Source organism: Typopeltis vanoorti, chromosome 7, assembly GCF_054136105.1.
Source record: "Typopeltis vanoorti isolate ZY-2024b chromosome 7, IOZ_Tvanoo_1.0, whole genome shotgun sequence".
NCBI classification, from domain to species: Eukaryota; Metazoa; Arthropoda; class Arachnida; order Uropygi; family Thelyphonidae; genus Typopeltis; species Typopeltis vanoorti.
In genome coordinates, this window is record NC_143555.1 from 62,185,195 (window position 1) to 62,205,055 (window position 19,861).

At 35.8% G+C, this 19,861-nt stretch overlaps 1 protein-coding gene across 3 annotated transcripts in view; it reads right to left on the reverse strand.

Moving 5' to 3' along the window:
- wcd (U3 small nucleolar RNA-associated protein 18 homolog wicked) overlaps window positions 1-19,861 on the reverse strand; it is a 195,534-nt gene that overhangs the window by 79,064 nt on the left and 96,609 nt on the right. For all 3 annotated transcript variants that reach the window (XM_090395902.1, XM_090395903.1, XM_090395904.1), the window contains exons 9-10: window positions 10,926-11,026; window positions 5,035-5,125 (exon numbers count right to left, since the gene is read on the reverse strand). In XM_090395902.1, coding sequence (XP_090252028.1) covers window positions 5,035-5,125; window positions 10,926-11,026 — 192 coding nt within the window. The remainder of the gene's footprint in view (window positions 1-5,034; window positions 5,126-10,925; window positions 11,027-19,861) is intronic.

Sequence of the window (19,861 nt, forward strand, 5' to 3'; positions counted from 1 at the left end):
AGGGTAGAGAGGTAACTGAATCAGTCGATATAGTGGAATTACTGAGCAAGCACTTTGCAAGAGTATATCATCCAGGTGGTGACATTGCAAGAATGGAAGAACCACCAGCTTATACTGGAATTGTGATGAATGAAGTAGAGGTAACTAGTCTATTAAAGAACCTCAATGTCGATACATCTGTGGGATTGGATGGTATACCAGCTCGTGTCATACGTGAAGCGGCTAAAGAATTGTCAGTGCCCTTGACCATTTTGTTTAATTTGAGCCTCGGGTCTGGGTCAGTCCCAAGGGGGTGGAAAGAGGGGAAAATAGTTCCGCTGCATAAAGGTGGTTCCAAGGCTGCTGTTGAAAATTACCAGCCAATCAGCATAACAGGAATCATTATCAAGGTCTTGGAGAAAATAGTCAAGAGGAAAATGGGATACTGTATCGTGTGAAGGGTAGGTCATGCCTCAGTAACTTGCTCATGTATTATAATACAGTATTATAATATGTGAGTAATGGGTTTACAGTGATTCTACTGGACCTTGCTAAGTCCTTTGACAGACTTACCTGCTTGAGTCTAATGACACCCTGGAGTTGCCCGTAATAATAATAATAATAATGTTGTGTATTTTAGTCTACATTTCACATCTGAGAGCTGCTCAACTTTTATTCACTTTAAAACTTTTTTACATGTTCTTCTTTTCAATATGAAATTCAATTTTTTTCCTCAAGATTAGATTAAATGTTGATCACTTCCAATTTCAAATCCTCGATGCACTCCAGTGTTCTGCACCAGAGAGAAAACATCACTGTCAACAATAACATTTCCTACTCTGCTATTTAGATCCCACAACAAGGACCAACTTTTCTTTTTTCATTGAGTCAGCTGCTTTCTCAAAAGCCTCAAAAAATTCCTCCATTTCTACCTTAATAGAACCTTCTGTTAACATAGGCACAAATAAGTCTCATTGTCCAGTTTCCCCATTCTGATATTTGCCTACATCACTCTACTTGAGACTGCCTGCCATTCAAGATTAGCCTCGTATTTTATGTAACCATCAAAAATAGTTTTAATAATATTATTTATTAATATATTAATTTCTAGCATGCGGCAAAACAGTTTTTAATTGGTAAATCAACTGTTGTACGAACCTTGTATTCCCATTTCTTTGATTTGCTTCTTTCTATGCACTGATGATGTACTGTTATTTTCAGTATGAAATATCTGTACTTTCATTTTATTAAAGTAAATTACTGTGGTTATCCTGTAATTTGTTGTTTATTGTTACTGTTTGCAAATGTGCAAAGACAATGGTGATACTGAATAAGTGTGCAATACCTGACACAGTATGATAGTGTGCTCATACCCACCATTGCTTTTTGTACAGCCATGGTGAAAACAAGAAACTTATATCAATGATATTATTTGATTCTCATACTCTCTGTCTTTATGTTTTAGACCCAATTGGCATTGGATCTAAAATGGCCATGTAAACAATTTTTTTTTAAATTTAATTTTTGATAATGATATGGCATTCTGCTTTATTTGTTCAATGTGTATATATTCTCTGGGTGGACAGGTTTTTTGTTTTTTTAAATTCTGCCACATAGTTTCTGGAAAGGAAAATTCTTGTTACCTGCATGTGACAAGTAGACATGATGTAAGTACAGATCCTTTCGACCAGAGTCATCACTACCAAATGCACTATGCATATGCTAATATTTGATTCAATGATCAAATATCTTATATAATTACCTTAGAAGTCAGATGTTGAAATTAAGGTTTACTTTAATTTAGTTTTCAGAGACAAAATGTTGCATTCAAACCATAACAAACTACTGAAATGGTCTGAGCATACTTATTATTAGTGTTGACATGAAAGCAAACTGTAAAAGGTGTTATATTTTATGCACTAGTCCAATTATCTTGACATCTCTATATAAGAAAATAACATTTTTATCTTTGCTGTGGAAAGTAGCCAATCAAAGAACAGTTATGTTAATCGAGAGAGAGAGAGATTTGCAGTGTATTGTGGTGAAATTATGATTATTAACTCACTTTTATGTTAGCATTGTAACATTCGAGGCATCGATATAAACATCAGCGATATATATACCACTACTTACAGACATCAAAACTTGATCTACTTTTTTCTAACAGAACCCCAATTGGCATCCTCCATGACCACAGCCCACCCCAACTGTCCCAACTACATCCTGCATTCCACAAAAAGGAAGGAACATGTACTTTTGTAAAACCTGATATTCCTTACTAAAGGCCATTAAACCTATAATCCTCACTTTTTGACCTCTGGCTCAAGATTTCCTTGTCACACTCTACAGCCTTCATTTGCTGCCTTTACTGTTCTCCTAAATCCAACAAACATGCCACCCTTCATAACCACTTATTGCTAAAAATTGATTATATACATACTAATTACCCAAATTGTGAGCTTGTCTTCCTAGGGTACAGGACTTAAACATCCATAACATAAATTGGCTCTCCTACTCCTCCAACTTCACGGATCAAGCCAAAAGGGAAATTGAACATTTATCATCAGTCATGATCTATATAAATAGTTCACATACCAACCAGAATACTAGATGATGCTCATCGTTCTACTATCATTATGGACCTTTCTTTTAACTAGCTCTCCTTCAAATACACCGTAGATGTCAGCTCTCCCTTTGGCAACTCTGCCCACAATCTTATTCAAGTCTCCTTCTCTACAGTTTGTCCTCCTCCCAGCCTCATACTCTATGGCACTACAACTGTGACAATTGGGATGACCTCTGGAATTTTTAGGCCTCTTTCCCATAGTCAGATTGTTGCTTTTGCTGTCTCAATCCAAACATCTGCACTGAACTAATAACTTAAATAATCCTTCCTGGAATGAGAACCGTCATTCTCCACTCCACCATAAATCCTCCAACCTGTATATCCAAGCCCTAGTATTTGTAGTCCACAATAAAAATGCAGCATATGTTCAATAGCTTAAATTAAAAACTCCAGCTTCTCATTAAGTTCATACAACAGTTGACAACAATTCCAAAGCAGATTTCATCAAAATGAAATGCAATAAACTTGCCTTCTGCTCAGTTGGTGGTCAAAACTGCTGCCATCCCTTGCTAAGGCTGTTGGTTATAACTTGGCTTCCATTCCCTGTTTCAACCTCTCTTGCATCCTGATGGCACAATGATAATCTCACCTAAGGAAAAGGAAGACCTCTTGGCATCAGGTTTTATCCCTCCTACTCTTGCCTAGATGACCAAGGCAAATCATATGACATTACCACAAACTACTCATTACATGCCACCTATGAACTTTCATCCGAAGGACATCAGGAAAACCCTAATTAATTTTGATACCAATAACGCTCCTGTTCCAGATTTTATTCCTCAGGTTATACTCAAAACTTGTGCTCCAAATTAATACCCATCCTGTAATGCCTATATAAGCTACCATATTCCACTGATATCTACCTGGAAGCAAGTATTCATCCAGTGTGTATTCAAAAAAGGGAGACAAAAGGTGGCTTCTAACTACTGTCCCATTTCTCTCACCTCAGTACTTTCAAAAGTAATGGAGAAAATTATCAACAACCAGCTTCTTCACTACCTGCAAACTCATCAACTAATAAGCAATCAATAATATGAATTTCACCATTCTTATTCTACAGCTAACCTACTATCAATCTCACCCACCTTTGGACACAGGTCATGGTAAAATTTGGAGAAACCCATGTTATTGCTCTTGATATTTCAAAGGCATTAGATTGTGTCTGGCATCAAAGCCTCCTGAACAAGGTATCATTTTATTGTCTCTGTGCTGTATTCTGTAACTGGGTATTTATTGTGTGTCATGATGTATGGCTTCCTCTCATCAGGTTTCTACATCAATGCTGGAAGACCCCAGGGTTCTGTACTCTCACCCATGCTCTTCCATCTTTGCATCAATGACTCTCTCTCTCTGACTTCCCATTCACTGACAATGACAGGACTCTTTCTTATTCGAAAAACCCTGCAGTACTCAAGTGATAGAAGCCTCAAGATCTTCCATAACCAATGACTTAAACAGTGATCTCCTCAACATCTTCAAATGGGGTGAAGATAACTTTGTAAAGTTCAAAGCCATTAGAAGTAAGGCCTGTCTTGTTACTGGCAAGAAAGACAACCTCACACTCTCTTATTTTTGATAATATTCCAAATTCCTTACAAGATCAGCTTTTTCTTCTTGGGTTGAGACTGTCACATCCAATTTATCCTGGCAAAAAAAATATTACATACATAGCCTCCTCAGCTTCTCAAAAGCTTTTTCTTTTCCATTCAAAACATTGCTTCCCTTCCTGTCAACTCCTAATATTACAAGTTTCAGATCTGACCAACCTTCGAATATTGTTCCCACATTTGGGATGGTGTACCCAAGACCTCCCTAAAAATTCTACATAATATTCAGAAGAGGGGAATTCATTTAATGGATAATTCTTCCCTCACTTCCCCAATAGGTGCCCTGTTTTTGTGCTGTGCCTTTCCTATAGCTACTTTCATGGGCACTGCTCTTCTGAAATGGCTGCTGCCATTCCTCCACTTTTCTTTTAACCATGTATGAAGTAGAGGAGTCACTGACAACACACTCATACACTATCCAACTTCAAACATACCATACAAACCTCTCATATCTTTCTTCATTCCATCCACCTCTATTCTTTGGAACAATCTGCCCCATACTCTTTTTCTCAACTCTTTAAGAAACATTAATAGGCTACCTCTTTCTCCTTAATCACTTATCCACACATGGCACTGTAGTCTGTAGTGTGTCCTGTGACCTTTCATGTGTAGAGTCATCATAAAAAAAGCATGCTCTTACAACAACATGAATGGTGTCATAAATTGCAAAATGGTGGATCACATGAATAAACAAAACCATGAAAATAACTCCCGAAATAAAATCCAAGAAAAGGATCAAATTAAGTGCATTATGAATCACATGTGAAGAAAAAATTCTAAGAACTGACATAATATATTTTTGAAATATTAGGAGTAACTCACCTCCATGAGAATACATAATGGTTCCATCTATGTTAAATGTAACTCCAGTCACTTCACCATTCATTTTAAGTGTTGACACCCATTCTTTTGTCTGCAAAAAGATATGTAATGGATCAGTCAATGTTGGGGGGGGACTAATTAATTAAGCTTAAAAATTTGAACAGTCAAGTCGTAAATATGTAACACTGCTGTTTTATAGTAATTGTTGAGAGAAAGAAAACAATAACAAACACTGTGATCAAATCCCCTGATACTCTTAAAACATTTATTTTTATCACGCAGTGTCAAAATACCATGCGATTAAAATAAGGTAACTCACAATATACTGAATTTTTACACACACACACACAATGCTAAAAACTTGCAAGGCATCTGTGATCTGTAATGTTTGATCAACTGTTTTATTTCTAATCCATCTCTCAGATTCATACATGAATCTGAGAGATAGATAGGAGTAAATAGATGACTTCAGGAGAATTGTATTAAAAAATGAAGAAAATAAAAAGGAACTTGACACTGTTAGGTAGAGTTAATCTAGGGAAACATAATCAAAATTAACTTGAATGAGAGTAAAAGTTAGTTTGATGGCAGAAAAAATAATTAAAAAAAATTTTTTTCACTTGGTGTTATAACTAAGTTATAAAAAATTTTTTTTTCTACAACTATCTCTGATCCAGAGTATTTTAATAATAATAAGGTGATACACCCTTTTACCACCTGTACATTGGAAATATACAAGTCATAAAAATGGCTGTGATTTGCCTCCATTGATGAGACCTCAATAATGGTCAGAACCAGTCTGGATAGTGGCCTGCCCATAATGCATAGCATTATACATGTCAAAAGGAAGTGTGCTTTGCATTATGGGATGCTAAGGCAACTGATGTGAAGTCATCAGCCACATACAATCCCCTAGTTTTGAAGAGACTTCATGTGCAAACTTTGCTTGCTTACACATACAAGTGTTTGTTTGCTGTTTATTTTTGTGGTTTTAAATGCTTTTATTTTAGTTTTACTGTATACTGTGTTATATGTCACATCGGCCACTGTTCTACACCGATGTGTAGAACAATGGCAGGCGATTTCAAGCTATACAAAGAAGAGGGACTACAACCCCACAACATAAAAGAAGCCGCAGCAGTTAACCGCTCACAAGGCACTCTGAACAGAAACCAAAGGATGATCCTCTGTGATATTTGGAAACCACTCATAAGATCTCTCAACACATCAAAGTTCAACTTCACAGCCAATTATAGGACGTACCTGCTTAACAATGACTGACCAAGTGCTAACATCCACACTCCACACATTTGTGTAACGATTCCTATGAATATGATATTTTTTTCATCTTTCAGTTATGTATTAATTTGTAACTTAAGCTCATTTTTGTTTTTAAGCTGTTATGTGTAGATTTATCTGGCCCAGAAGAAGCCACCAGTTAATGTGGCGAAACTAGTAGGCTAATAGTTTGTATCAAAATCTCCGACCTGTTAAACATAAATTTTATGTCATCTTATGTAGTATATAGTGGTTAAAAAAAAACATTCATCACTATTCTTGGTTTCTTGTAACATCAGTCTCATGGTTAGAAGTAATCACTTAGCCATAAACAATTTGAACTCATATAATACATTAAAAAGTGAAGTAAACATGAGGTAATGAGGGATTTGCGATCCTTACAACTGTGCACACAAAACTGTGTAGTATTCTTAAATACTACAAGCAGTGAGTCATTGTCAATGGCAAAATATCAGTAGATTCTTAAAAATGCCATGATTTCGATTGTGCAGTTCTTATCAGTACCATTCTCTCAAGTTTTTTATATGTGTAAGAAATGAAGTATCACTTTTCAAGTGTGAAGTTGTTTTGAACACTGTCTTGTATACAGCTAATTTATTGTTTTGACTAATTTTTCTCTTATTCCATACAAATTTAATCAGTTGACTTCTTACCATACTAGTTTTGCTAGTTCTGCCATGTTTCATTTACCTTGTTCACTAAAATTGTACCTAAATAGCTGAAATATTTTACTTGTTCTAGAGGTTCTCCATTCAGAATACAGTCAGTGTTATCAATGTTTCTGCCTATTTTCAATGTCCGTCATTTTTATTACTCATTTTCATATCAAATTTATCACATCAGTCATTCAATTTAGTGAGGAGATCATGCTGACTTCTGCTGGATTTATTTAAAATTATAAAATCACCTCAAAAAAGAAAACAGTTGAATTAACATCTCCAATTTTAATATCAGTTTTAATACTATTTCATAATGTGAAGACAGAAGTAAACTCTCCACAGTTAAGTTCACTAACAGAATCAGGAGCCAACAACAGAATCACATCTCACTCAGGACTTTCAATGACTGGACTAGCAAATTTAGACTAAATAGATCATCTACTTTACAATATGATCATGAAATTAGAAAACAGATAGAGCACCTGTCCATTGAAATAAGCAAAGAGCCATTCTTTTCCACTAAACTACCAAAAAACACAATGATTAACTTAAATCTAGAACCATGTTCAAAAAAGGATTCACAGCAAGTAAATAAAAGAAAATGACTTGACGCTATACACCACTAAATAATCTAAACCATGGATCATCTGATGAAGCACTCAATCGAGGAGGAGCAGGGGGTTTTATAACTCTACCTAGAGGTGAGGAAATGCAAATCACAACCACAGATGACAAAATAGCTTCAAACTTCACTTGTGAATTAACAACCATACAAGCAGCTCTCAAGTTCTATCTTTCTAATCCAGTAATAAACATTACAGAAGGAATAACAATCTACAGCGACTCAAAATCTGCACTTGAAGCATTAAAAATGGAAAAACAAAACTCGCATAGGAAATTCATGAACAACTAACAACTTTAAATTTGAAAAATAAGAACTGTACACTGCAGTGGATACCAGCTCATGTAAATATCAAAGGCAGCGAGAGAGCAGACAGACTAGCCAAAGAAGCAAGATACTTACCTCAAAAATCACACCCACTATCACTAACTGATGCAAACTCTGTCACAAAACAAACTATCAAGAAGAATGAAATCAGCGAAATAAATGCAAATAGAGAAATAACCACAATCATCACCAGACTAAGGATGGAATACAACTATGAATTTTCAAAGGCATGAAAATTCATCCGGATGGTACTAGAAGTTATGAAACATGCAAGAACTGTCCAGGGGTCAAACTAACACCTGCCCATATCCATTCTTGTCCAGCACTTGCCGCTGCTCTACAGAAAATTGACAATAACCATACAGAAAAGGTCTACTCCATCAAAGTTCAAGAGATTGCCAAAAGCAGTTCTACAAGCCCACGGTCATATCTAGAAGCTCTTCAGTGGACTCGACGACGACAACAACAACAACAATACCTTTGTCTTTTTCCAAATTTTCCCTAAACATTCTTATATGTCTGGTAATCATTTCCTACTCAGCTGTTTAGATCTCCAACAAGGACCAACTTTTCCTTTTTCATAACTCTTAGGAAGGGAATACCGTGCGTAGACATATAAATACAAAATTAATGACAGAAAATCTCCCGTAAAAAGATTTTTTTAATAGTATAATTTTTGCCTGCGTGTCACAGGCATCTTCAGTACATGTTAAGTTGAAATTAAACAATAACTGACAATTCCAAAAAGCGCAAAACCTAAGTAGCTAGTGTGAGATAACTAAAAAGGTCAATTAAATTTCCTAACAAAAAAAATAAAATAAAATAAAATAAAATAAAAAAATAAAAACTACACACACACACACACACACAATAAAAAGTTAGGAAAGATAAGCTGATTTGTAAAGTACTATCTCCCATAAAGGGGATAGACATAAACCATCAGATCTGTTTAAGTTAGGAGAGTGGAGTAAAGTTTCACATGTTTCTTTATAAAGCTGTTCTATGAGGAACCGACTTTTGTGAAGGACGCTGGTCTTTTTCCAATGGCTCTATGTCCGGTTAAGATGGCGTGTTCTGCAAGTCCAGACTGTTCAGGTTTAAGATACTGAATATAAGACTGGTGTTCTTCTAGTCGAATAGAGGCAGATCTTCCTGTTTGTCCAAAATAAGATGATCCACAAGAGCAAGGAATCTGGTAGACACCTGGATAATTTAGATGTGGAAGCTTGTTCTTAGGAGAAGTAAGAAAGGTGGAGATTTTTCTGACCGGTTGAAAGGCAACAAAAACATTCAGTGGGTTTAAAACTCTTGCTATACATTTACTAATGCTGTGTACATAAGGGATAGGAATGTGTGTTATTTCTTCTGTATTTGAAGAGAAAGACATATTAAAACTACTCAAGGCTCTTTTGATGAAGGAATTCTTGTATCCATTAGACAGAAAGGAAGAAGTAATATATTGCAGTTCTTTCTGTAAGAGATTGTCTGAAGAACAAAAGGAGTTGGCCTGATGAACCAGTGTTTTAATAGTTCCTGCCTTTTGACTGAGATGGTGATGAGATTCATCATGGATAAAATGGCCAGTATGAGTCTTCTTTCTACAGACTGAGAAATGTAGGTTACCATCTGGTTGGCGAAGAATTAGAAGATCTAAAAAGGCTAACTGCTTATTTGATTCTCTTTCAAGGGTAAACTGGATTCTTGGATGAAGTGCATTTAACTTAGTGAGAAACTGTTAAAGTTCATCAGAAGAGTCATTCCAAATAACAAAAATGTCATCGACATATCCGAACCAATGAGTAGGTGTGGGAGAAATGTTCCATAAAGAAATTGGAGATAGCAGGAGAAAGAGGATTGCCCATTGCTGTTCCTTCAATTTGTTGATATAAAAGTTATTTTTAAAGGAAAAATAGCCAGAATGTATTACAAAATCAAATATTTTTATGTCTGAAGGAAATTCCTGTTGTAGTAATTCAACTTTCAGATAAAGGAACATTTGTAAATAAAGAAACAACATCCAAACTGATCATGATATCAGAAACGTCCAACTGAAGATCTGAAATTTTATTTTTGAAATCTAAAGTATTTTTTTTATAAAAGTATCAGTTCTTCTAGTTCTCCTAAATTATACTATTAAAAAAAAATCTTTTTACGTGAGATTTTCTGTCATTAATTTTGTATTCCTTTTTCATTGTGTGACCTGCCTTATCTAATGTCACAAAAAATTCCTCCATTTCTTCTTTAGTAGAACCGTCTGTGCACCACAGGCACAAATAAGTTTCATCGTCCAGTTCCCCATTCTGATATTTGCCTAATCACGATATTGCCTGCCATTTAAGATTATTCTCATATTAAATGTTGACTATAACAATTCCCTCGTTTTCTCTGAATGTATTGTCTGAATATAACATCATTTGTCACTAGAAAAATCTCACCTGTTTTTGTCTTCGTTGTTTCAGTCACACCTAGTATGTCGATCTGTACTTATCCAATTCTTTTTTGCTAGTTCCGTTTCTTTTCCAATGATGTTTCTTAGTTGATGGTGCCAAACTTGATCTTGGCTGATAACTGAGTAAGACCCCCAGCCACCATGAAATTCTGTCATGTTATCATTTTGCATTATGGTTTAAGACAATAATACAATTTGATCTGCTACATCCCAAACTGCTAGCATATTCTCATTCGTTCAGCATCTGGGTAGATACCTAAGAGGGTGCACCATGAAAAGGTGAGGACTGGACATTAGGTCAGATGACTTGGTCAGTTGTCTGCATTACTTAAAAGGCTATGGAAGGCTCCTTCCAGTTATCTAGCTTTGACCTTTAAGTACCTCTATGCTCAAATTATAAATAATATATATATATATATATATGTGTGTGTGTGTGTGTGTGTTTAATTTAACAGAATATGAAATATATTCCATACCTCTAAATTATGATTAAACTGAAAGACAGTATTATATAAAACATTATGAAAGATAATACCTTTGCACTAAGAAGATGAATGTTTCCATATCTGCCAAATACAACTATGAACTTCCCATCAGGAGATAAATGAAATCTTTGCATATTTATTTGATCCAAACCTTAAATCAAAAATTATGGAATTTTAATTACTTAAATAGAATAAAGTTTATTCTACATACCATGCATTATGACAATTAAGAACTACAATGATTTAAATCTCCTTAATATATTCACACTATATGTAACTACATGTGACAGAGATATGATTCAGCAAAGGTGGTGCTGAATCACATTAATAAAAACTTGATCTGTTCAAAAAATGAATTACTACACAGAGATAGGCAAGGCTTGACAAATTATACAAATCCCTACTTACCACACAAAAAATTTCTGGCTAAGATAATTAATAATACTATGGTTGGAGAGGTTATTTTACATTATTTACTTGAATAAAAATATTATATTAGAAATGTTTTTGCCAGTATTCTTCCACGTGAAAGAAACATATGGGATAAAATAATTTATTGACTACTCAATTAGTTTAATGAAAATTCTTGTTTCACATCATTAGGAGAAATAAGTGGATAAACTAAAAAACCGGCTATAACAGGTACATAATCGAATATTTGAAAATAAGAATAACAATGAAAATCACACATTTGCTATGAAATTGTTTGCTGGTTTGTGGTCTGTTGTGAACTACTGGTAACCATGTGTACGTCATGTTGAATTAGAGGAAACCAGACTTGATATAAAATCTTTTTTTTTTTTGTAATTGAGAATCAAAGAATAATGCCATTATCCTTTAATTTACATTGAAAATGAAAGTTTGCCACCAAGCATGCTTGGAGAATTCTCCACTGGATGGAAGTTGCCTTGTTAAAATAATGCATAAATCATATAAGGTTGCAGCTTTCTGAAACTAATTCCCAGTCTTATCACTGTGGAAAAAAAAGCTTTCAAATAATTTTTACAAATGTGGCAGTTTCTTCACATCCAAACAGCCTTCATACTTCTGCAAACAAAACCACCTAGTAATAACATTGCAAAAATATATCAAATGGCTCTAAAAAATATTATACGGGATAAGAGCATCATAATACTGAAAGCTGATAAAGGCAACAACAACAATTTTCATGAATTTCATAGACTACATAGAAAAAATGCAATCTCTATGGAATGATACTAACACATAAAACTGGATCATGATCCAATGAATCATTTTCATAAGATCAATAATTTGATTTAAAAAAAAAAATACCCTGAACTTCTCTGAAGACAACAAAAAATCTTGTGTCAAAACACCCCCTGGTACCAAGAATCTATGGAGTCCCAAAAGTACAAAAACATGGCTTGCCACTGAGACTCAGTGTTGATGCAATGTAAGGGCATCGTAATACTGAAAGATGACAAAGGCAATACAACAGTTTTCATAGACTAGTTAGAAAAAAATGCAATTTTTACTGATAAGATTACAGTTTTCTGAAATTGGTACTATCCAGTCTTACACATCATTCAGAATTACCTTTCTCCCTTCCTACAAACATCTGGAACAGGTTAGTATGGAGGTTGTTTGGATGCAAAGAAAATCTGCCACATTTGTAAGAATTATTTTAAAGGCTTCCCCCCCTCCCCCAACACATTTTCCAGCTACACTGTTATCCAAATGTCTAACAAGCTAGATAAGCTCCCCACAAAACAACCTCTTTTGTAAAGAACACAACACACATTTCATAGAATGCACCAAAGACATCACAACAGAACCTACTAATCTGCTTGTAAGCCTTGATATTGTAAATCTACTCACCAATGTAACAAGAAAAGAAACCTTGCAACTCCAACAAGACCTACCGAACACCACAGATCTCTTCAAAGATTGCATTAATAGCACTTTCTTCAAATTCCAAGAAGAATATTTTGAACAGAAGGAACGATTAGCAATAGGCTCTTCCTCCCCCCCACCTTTTTTTTTTTTTTTTAAAGCAAATTTGTTCATTAAGTGGTTTGAAGAGGAAAGCCATTTGGTACCAGGGAATACAACCTAAAGTTTTGCTCAGATATGTTGATGACATATTCGTCATGTAGCCCAACTCTATTATCCAATTAGAATTTCTCAAGTACCTGAATAATATTCACCATTGTATTAAATGCACTGTTAATAACCTATATTCTGTGCCAGGTTGTGATTGGATATGATGTGGTACTTGCAAACCATATCCAATCACGACCTGGCACAGAATATAGGTATTTTTCATTTCCTATATGATAGAGCTTACAAAATCCCTACTAATATAGATAAAAGAAAACTAGAGCTGAATTAATACTACACCTACCCAAGAATGGTTACAACAGATTAGTTAGCAAATTCTACATCAATTCCACTCTATACAGTCAGTCACAGATAAAATATCAAGGATACTACATCAACAAAATATATGAAGGTTGCCTTCTACTCACCTCAACAAGATTTCTGATCTCCTGAACCCTCCAAAACCTCCCTATCCACCTCTCAAAAAACCTGGTGTGAACAAGATCAACCGTATGTGCAGTTTGTAGTATATAGGACAACAGGTAGGTCAGGAGAAGTGCACCAATCTGAACACATCAAAGACAGAGAATGAGAAGAAACACAAATCAGGACTGGCAGAACATACAACTGAAACCAAACATTATGTATTATGACAACAAACCAAAATGTTCCACAAAGATGACACATTTTTCTCAAGAGCATCCAAGGAATCAACTGAAATGATCAAATAGCTATAACAGTACAAAAACAGAATGATTTTATATCAAGTCCAGTCTTCTTTAATTCAACATAATATACACACTGTTACTAGTAGTTCGCAACAGACCACAAACCAGCAATAATAGTATTCAAATATTTCATTACATATGTTACCTGTCATAATCTGTTTTTAAGTTTATTCACTATGATGAATAATAATTAAATGATGAGTAGTAAATAAATAAATAAATTAGATGTGTAGTAAATAAATTATTCTATCCCATCTACTTCTTTTATACAGAAGAATACTGGCAAAATCATATTTAATATTATGTCCTTACTCCACAGCACCTATACAACAAAAATATTCTGTTTTGTCCATCTGCAACTACTCAACATGAGCAAGTATGCAAGCATAACTGTTGAGCCATGGAGATAGGAAACACTATGAATAACTTTTTTTGATAACACTCCTATTAATGAGACTGACCATCACTAGCTCTAAGCATGTATAGCATACTATAACACATAAGACATGTTATGCATGATTCCTAATAACATCTAAAAGCATCTCATATTATTGAGTACTTGTATATAAGTACTGACAGCATAGGAGGGTGGGTGCAATTTAGATGCTACTACTTGTCTAACATTATCTCTATTAATGTTATGACCAGCTGTACTGCTGCTTCTGGAAATTTCAAGAGCATTTAAATTCTGAACAATTAATGAAAAGACAGATCAAGATCTAAATAGATTAATGCAGCTAGCAGACCTTATAAAAGCTGACCTTATAAAAGTATGCAAGCATAACTGTTGAGCCATGGAGATAGGAAACACTATGAATAACTTTTTTTGATAACACTCCTATTAATGAGACTGACCATCACTAGCTCTAAGCATGTATAGCATACTATAACACATAAGACATGTTATGCATGATTCCTAATAACATCTAAAAGCATCTCATATTATTGAGTACTTGTATATAAGTACTGACAGCATAGGAGGGTGGGTGCAATTTAGATGCTACTACTTGTCTAACATTATCTGTATTAATGTTATGACCAGCTGTACTGCTGCTTCTGGAAATTTCAAGAGCATTTAAATTCTGAACAATTAATGAAAAGACAGATCAAGATCTAAATAGATTAATGCAGCTAGCAGACCTTATAAAAGCTGACCAGGCCTGACAAATTGGATCTGCCAAATAAATTTCTTACTAAATAATTTAAGGAAATTACAACGTCAACTAGGATATATATTAAAATAAATTTTAACATACTTCAATATTTCGGCAATGTCACGTTGCAATTTTCAAGAAATTTAAGAACAAGACACGTGCATGCAGGCACAACAAACAGTAAGTGAGGAAGAAGAAGGAAGCTATTATTTTTCCTAAAGTCCTGATGGTGACCCCTAGCAGGCAATGTTGGTATTCTTGGGCGACTGAGCTGAAGGTCTTCTGATGTAGGTTTCCCAAATTTGAGGCAGTCTCATGCAGCCAAATTTGTTGAGGTTTGAATTGTTTCTTAGGGTTGAAGTTGATTCCATGAAAAGCTTTTCATATTTCTATTTACTACGGTGTATTATCATGGCTTTTTTCCGCCATATTCTATGGCAGGTATCGAGCGGGACCTGGAATACACCAGGTAGGTCTGGTGGGGGGGAGGTTGGTCTTCAGTAGAGCGGATAAGGGATGCCAATTTTTTTATATGGTCTGTAACAAGAAGTTAAGTCATGTTTTTTTAGGTTTGTAATTTTTCCGAGGTGCCTCGGATATAGTGATGAATTTAGAGTAATCCTTGTTGTGAGGAGGGGAGGGTTACTGGTTTCAATATTTTTTGGATTTTTTTTTTGGGGGGGGTAACCATTGGCTGAGAAAGTGTTGAGAATGTGGTTTAGTTCTGTGGTTAGGGTATTGTCATTTGAACAGATAAGATTAGCCCTGTTGTGTAGTGTTTTCTATAGACTGAGAAAACCAAGATTCCATCAGGCTGGCATGTGACTAGTGTGTCTAAGAAAGGAAGGCAGTTGTTTTTTTCTTCTTCCAGGGTGAATTTGATTCTGGGGTGTTGGTTGTTTAAGTGTGTTTGGAAGGAGAGGAGTGCATCTGAGCCATGTGGCCAAATAGCAAACACATCATTAACATAGTGAAGCCAAATGGTTGGTTTTTGTGGGGCAGAGTTTAAGGCTTTCTCTTCAAAAGTCTCCATATAAAAGTTGGCCAAGGTGGGGAGAGTGGAGAACCCATGGCTGTCCCCTCTATTTGTTTGTAGAATTTTCCTTGCCAAACAAAATAGCCTGAGTTCATTGTGAATTGAAATAGGGCTGTGATATCAGGAGGAAATTTAGAAATTTAGCTTGGATTAGCTCTAAGGATTCTTTGAGTGGGACATTTGTGAATAAGGAGGAGACATCAAAACTGACCATTATGTCAGTGTGTTTGAGTGCAAGGTTTTCTATGATCGCTTTGAAGTGGGCCGAGTTTTTTATGTGTGAAGGTGTGTTGCCAGTATAGTGTGAGAGAGCTTTGGCCAAATGTTTAGCTAGTTTGTATGTGGGGGTAAAAAATGCATAACCAACGTCTAAGCCTTTCCACGAGAATTACGATAATCCACAGAGATGATATCGCACGTAAAGCACGCCATTACGGTAAAATGAAGTTAAAGCTATCAAGAGAACTGAATCGTCTTGCCTTCCTAAAACACTGCTGGGATAACCAGGTAATTCCTAACTGTGTGAAATTCAAGCACCGTTTCTCTTCACAAAAGGCTCTTCGTATTTATAACCGTGCCAGCCAAGCCTTGCTCAGGGAACAAATCGCCACGGCTCGTCGTTTCCCAAATGATGCTAACTTAGCTATCCAGGCACTCGAAGATGACCTTTCAAGCACCTTGAGCACAAAATTTGGTCTATTTTATATGACATCTCGTGCACTGCAGCGGAGAAAGAATTTAAAAAAGCACAAGATTGACACATCAAAAAATTTAAAAATTTAAAAAAGAACTCAATCTCAAAACCACAACTTCCTACCGAAACAGTAGTCAACATTTCGTCATTCAGTGGGAAACCTGAAGCACTCGACGCCCTCGCACGTGGCCATAACTTTGCCATTGCACCCAGAAGAATACCTGCTGAAGATATTATGATACAAATTGAACACGGGATATGACACCTTTCAAACCACGTCGCCAACGATATTAGACTGGATGTGGCTTGTGTTCTGACCAAAGCTAATCCACCAAAAGCCACATGCCCAGTAAGGAAATTAAATCTCTACTAGAATTAAAGGAAAAACAAGAAAATAATAATCACCAAAGCTGATAAAGGAAACACAGTATTGCTTAACCAAAAGGATTACACAAGTAAGCCGAAAGCTCTATTGTTAGATCGGGCTACTTACCTCCCTATCGAGTACAATCCTATCAACTCACAAATTAGAAAACTCCACAGGATCCTTAAGAAGGTCACTTCTTGGCCTGTGGAAATCACTAACAAATTAAAACCATTACCCCCCCCCCCCTGTATTTATGGACTACCAAAAATACATAAAGAAAATGTGCCATTACATCCCATAGTGGATGGCATTGATTTCCCCCACATACAAACTAGCTAAACATTTGGCCAAAGCTCTCTCACACTATACTGGCAACACCCCACTTCAAAGCCAGCATTGAAAACCTTACACTGAAACACACTGACATAATGGTCAGTTTTGATGTCTCCTCCTTATTCACAAATGTCCTGCTCTAAGAATCCTTAGAGCTAATCCAAGCTAAATTTCCTCCCAATATCACAGCCCTATTTCAGTTCACAATGAACTCAGACTATTTTGTTTGGCAAGGAAAATTCTACAAACAAATAGAGGGGACAGCCATGGGTTCTCCACTCTCCCCACCCTTGGCCAACTTTTATATGGAGACTTTTGAAGAGAAAGCCTTAAACTCTGCCCCACAAAAACCAACCATTTGGCTTCGCTATGTTAATGATGTGTTTGCTATTTGGCCACATGGCTCTGATGCACTCCTCTCCTTCCCAACACACTTAAACAACCAACACCCCAGAATCAAATTCACCCTGGAAGAAGAAAAAAACAACTGCCTTCCTTTCTTAGACAGACTAGTCACCCACCAGCCTGATGGAACCTTGGTTTTCTCAGTGTATAGAACACCCATACAGGCAGATACATTCACCAACAATCCCACCACCTCTCCTCACAACAATATGGAGTCATTAAGACACTACACAACAGCACTAAACTTATTTGTTCAAATGACAATGCCCTAACCACAGAACTAAACCACATTCTCAACATGTTCTCAGCCAATGGCTACCCCTCCCCAAAAAAAATACAAAAAAAATTGAAACCAGTAAACCACAACTTCCCCCCTTCACAACAAGGATTACTCTAAATCCATCGCCATACCCTATATCCGAGGCACCTCGGAAAAAATTATAAAAATCCTAAAACAACATGACTTAACTTCTTGTTACAGACCATATAAAAAATTGGAATCCCTTATCCACTCTACTAAAGACCAACCTCTCCCCCTCCCCTAGACCTACCTGGTGTATACCAGGTCCATTGCAGCTGTAAGCTGTCCTACTTTGGCCAAACAGGCAGGACAGCAAATATCAGAATTTCAGAACACAAGGACTACATCTGGTTTCACCAATACAGCCACTCTGGTCTTGCTGACCATGCGTTGGATACCTGCCATAGAATATGGTGGAAAAAAGCCACGATAATACACCGTAATAAATACAAATATGAAAGGCTTTTCATGGAATCAGCTTCAGCCCTAAGAAACAATCCAAACCTCAATAAATTTGGCTGCATGAGACTGCCTCAAATTTGGGACACCTACATCAAAAGACCTTCAGCCAATCGTTCAAGAATACCAACATTGCCCGCTAGGGGGCACCATCAGGACTTTAGGAGAAATAAAAGCTTCCTGCTTCTTTCTCACTTACTGTTTTTGTGCCTGCGTGCACGTGTCTTGTTCTTAAGTTTCTTGAAAATTGCAACGTGACGTTGCCGAAATATTGTAGTATATTAAAATTTATTTTAATGTATATCCTAGTTGACATTTTAATTTCCTTAAATTATTTAGTAAAAAATGCATAACCAACGTCTAAGCCTTTCCACGAGAATGCCAAGTAAATTCCGATGTGAACTGCTGCTCATAGGAAACTAGTAATATTGAAATTTTGAGAACATACACAATTATACCATTACATCCTGATGATACATAACAGGAAATGAATTTCAATTAGGTATTTTTTTTTTTAATTTATAGCAGAAACATTAAATGCCCTTTTCACTAATATTACCAGTCCTCATCATTATGCAATGTTATCATCATCATCATCAATTTTCTGATAAGTACCCTTAAAGGGCACACAGACTACTACAGCAATACTATATGATTATGTATACATTCTTATCTAATCACCTATCAACAATTTCCCTCCAAATTAGTCTATCACTTGTCATCACTCCAATGTTGTCATATCTCATATTTCATGCAATGTTTGCTTTCCAGTTATTTGTATCTAACATCCCACCATAACATCATTCTTACGTATAAGCTGTTAAGTTCAGTTATATGACATCTAACACTTTTTCCAGTGATCCAGTTTATAGATTCACTTGTGTAAAGCCTGGCTCATGAGCCAGTGACAGCTCCATTGTTGCAAAAGATATACGTATTATAATGCACATATCATGGTCTCCCATTTTGGTCTCCCTCTATCCATATTTTCTAAGTTATTTAATTTGAAAATTACTATCTGATCCATGACTAGGAAAGTAGTCTACAGCAGTGTTTCTCAAAGTGTGGTACGCGAAAGGTCGTTAGTGGATACGTGGCAATTTTCGGCTATGCATAATTAAAGGAGTCATTATATTTTTCAACAAAAGTGCAATTAGAGACAACCAAGATAAAACGGCACCGACTAATGAATCACATCCCCTCTAAAACAGAAACTGCTATATAGACCAAGCAAAACCATATGTTGCCGGTAAAACATATGGTTTTGCTTGACACCACCCCAGTCGTTAACGTGTTAAAACTAAGAAATACATAGTGAATGTGTTGCAGATATTATGGAATTTGGTTGAAGGGAATTAGCATTTCAACTCAATTGTTGAAATGCTAATTTGTCTTTGGTTCACGCGATCTTTGGTACCGCGCCAATCATATGCAGTTCTTCGCTGCTC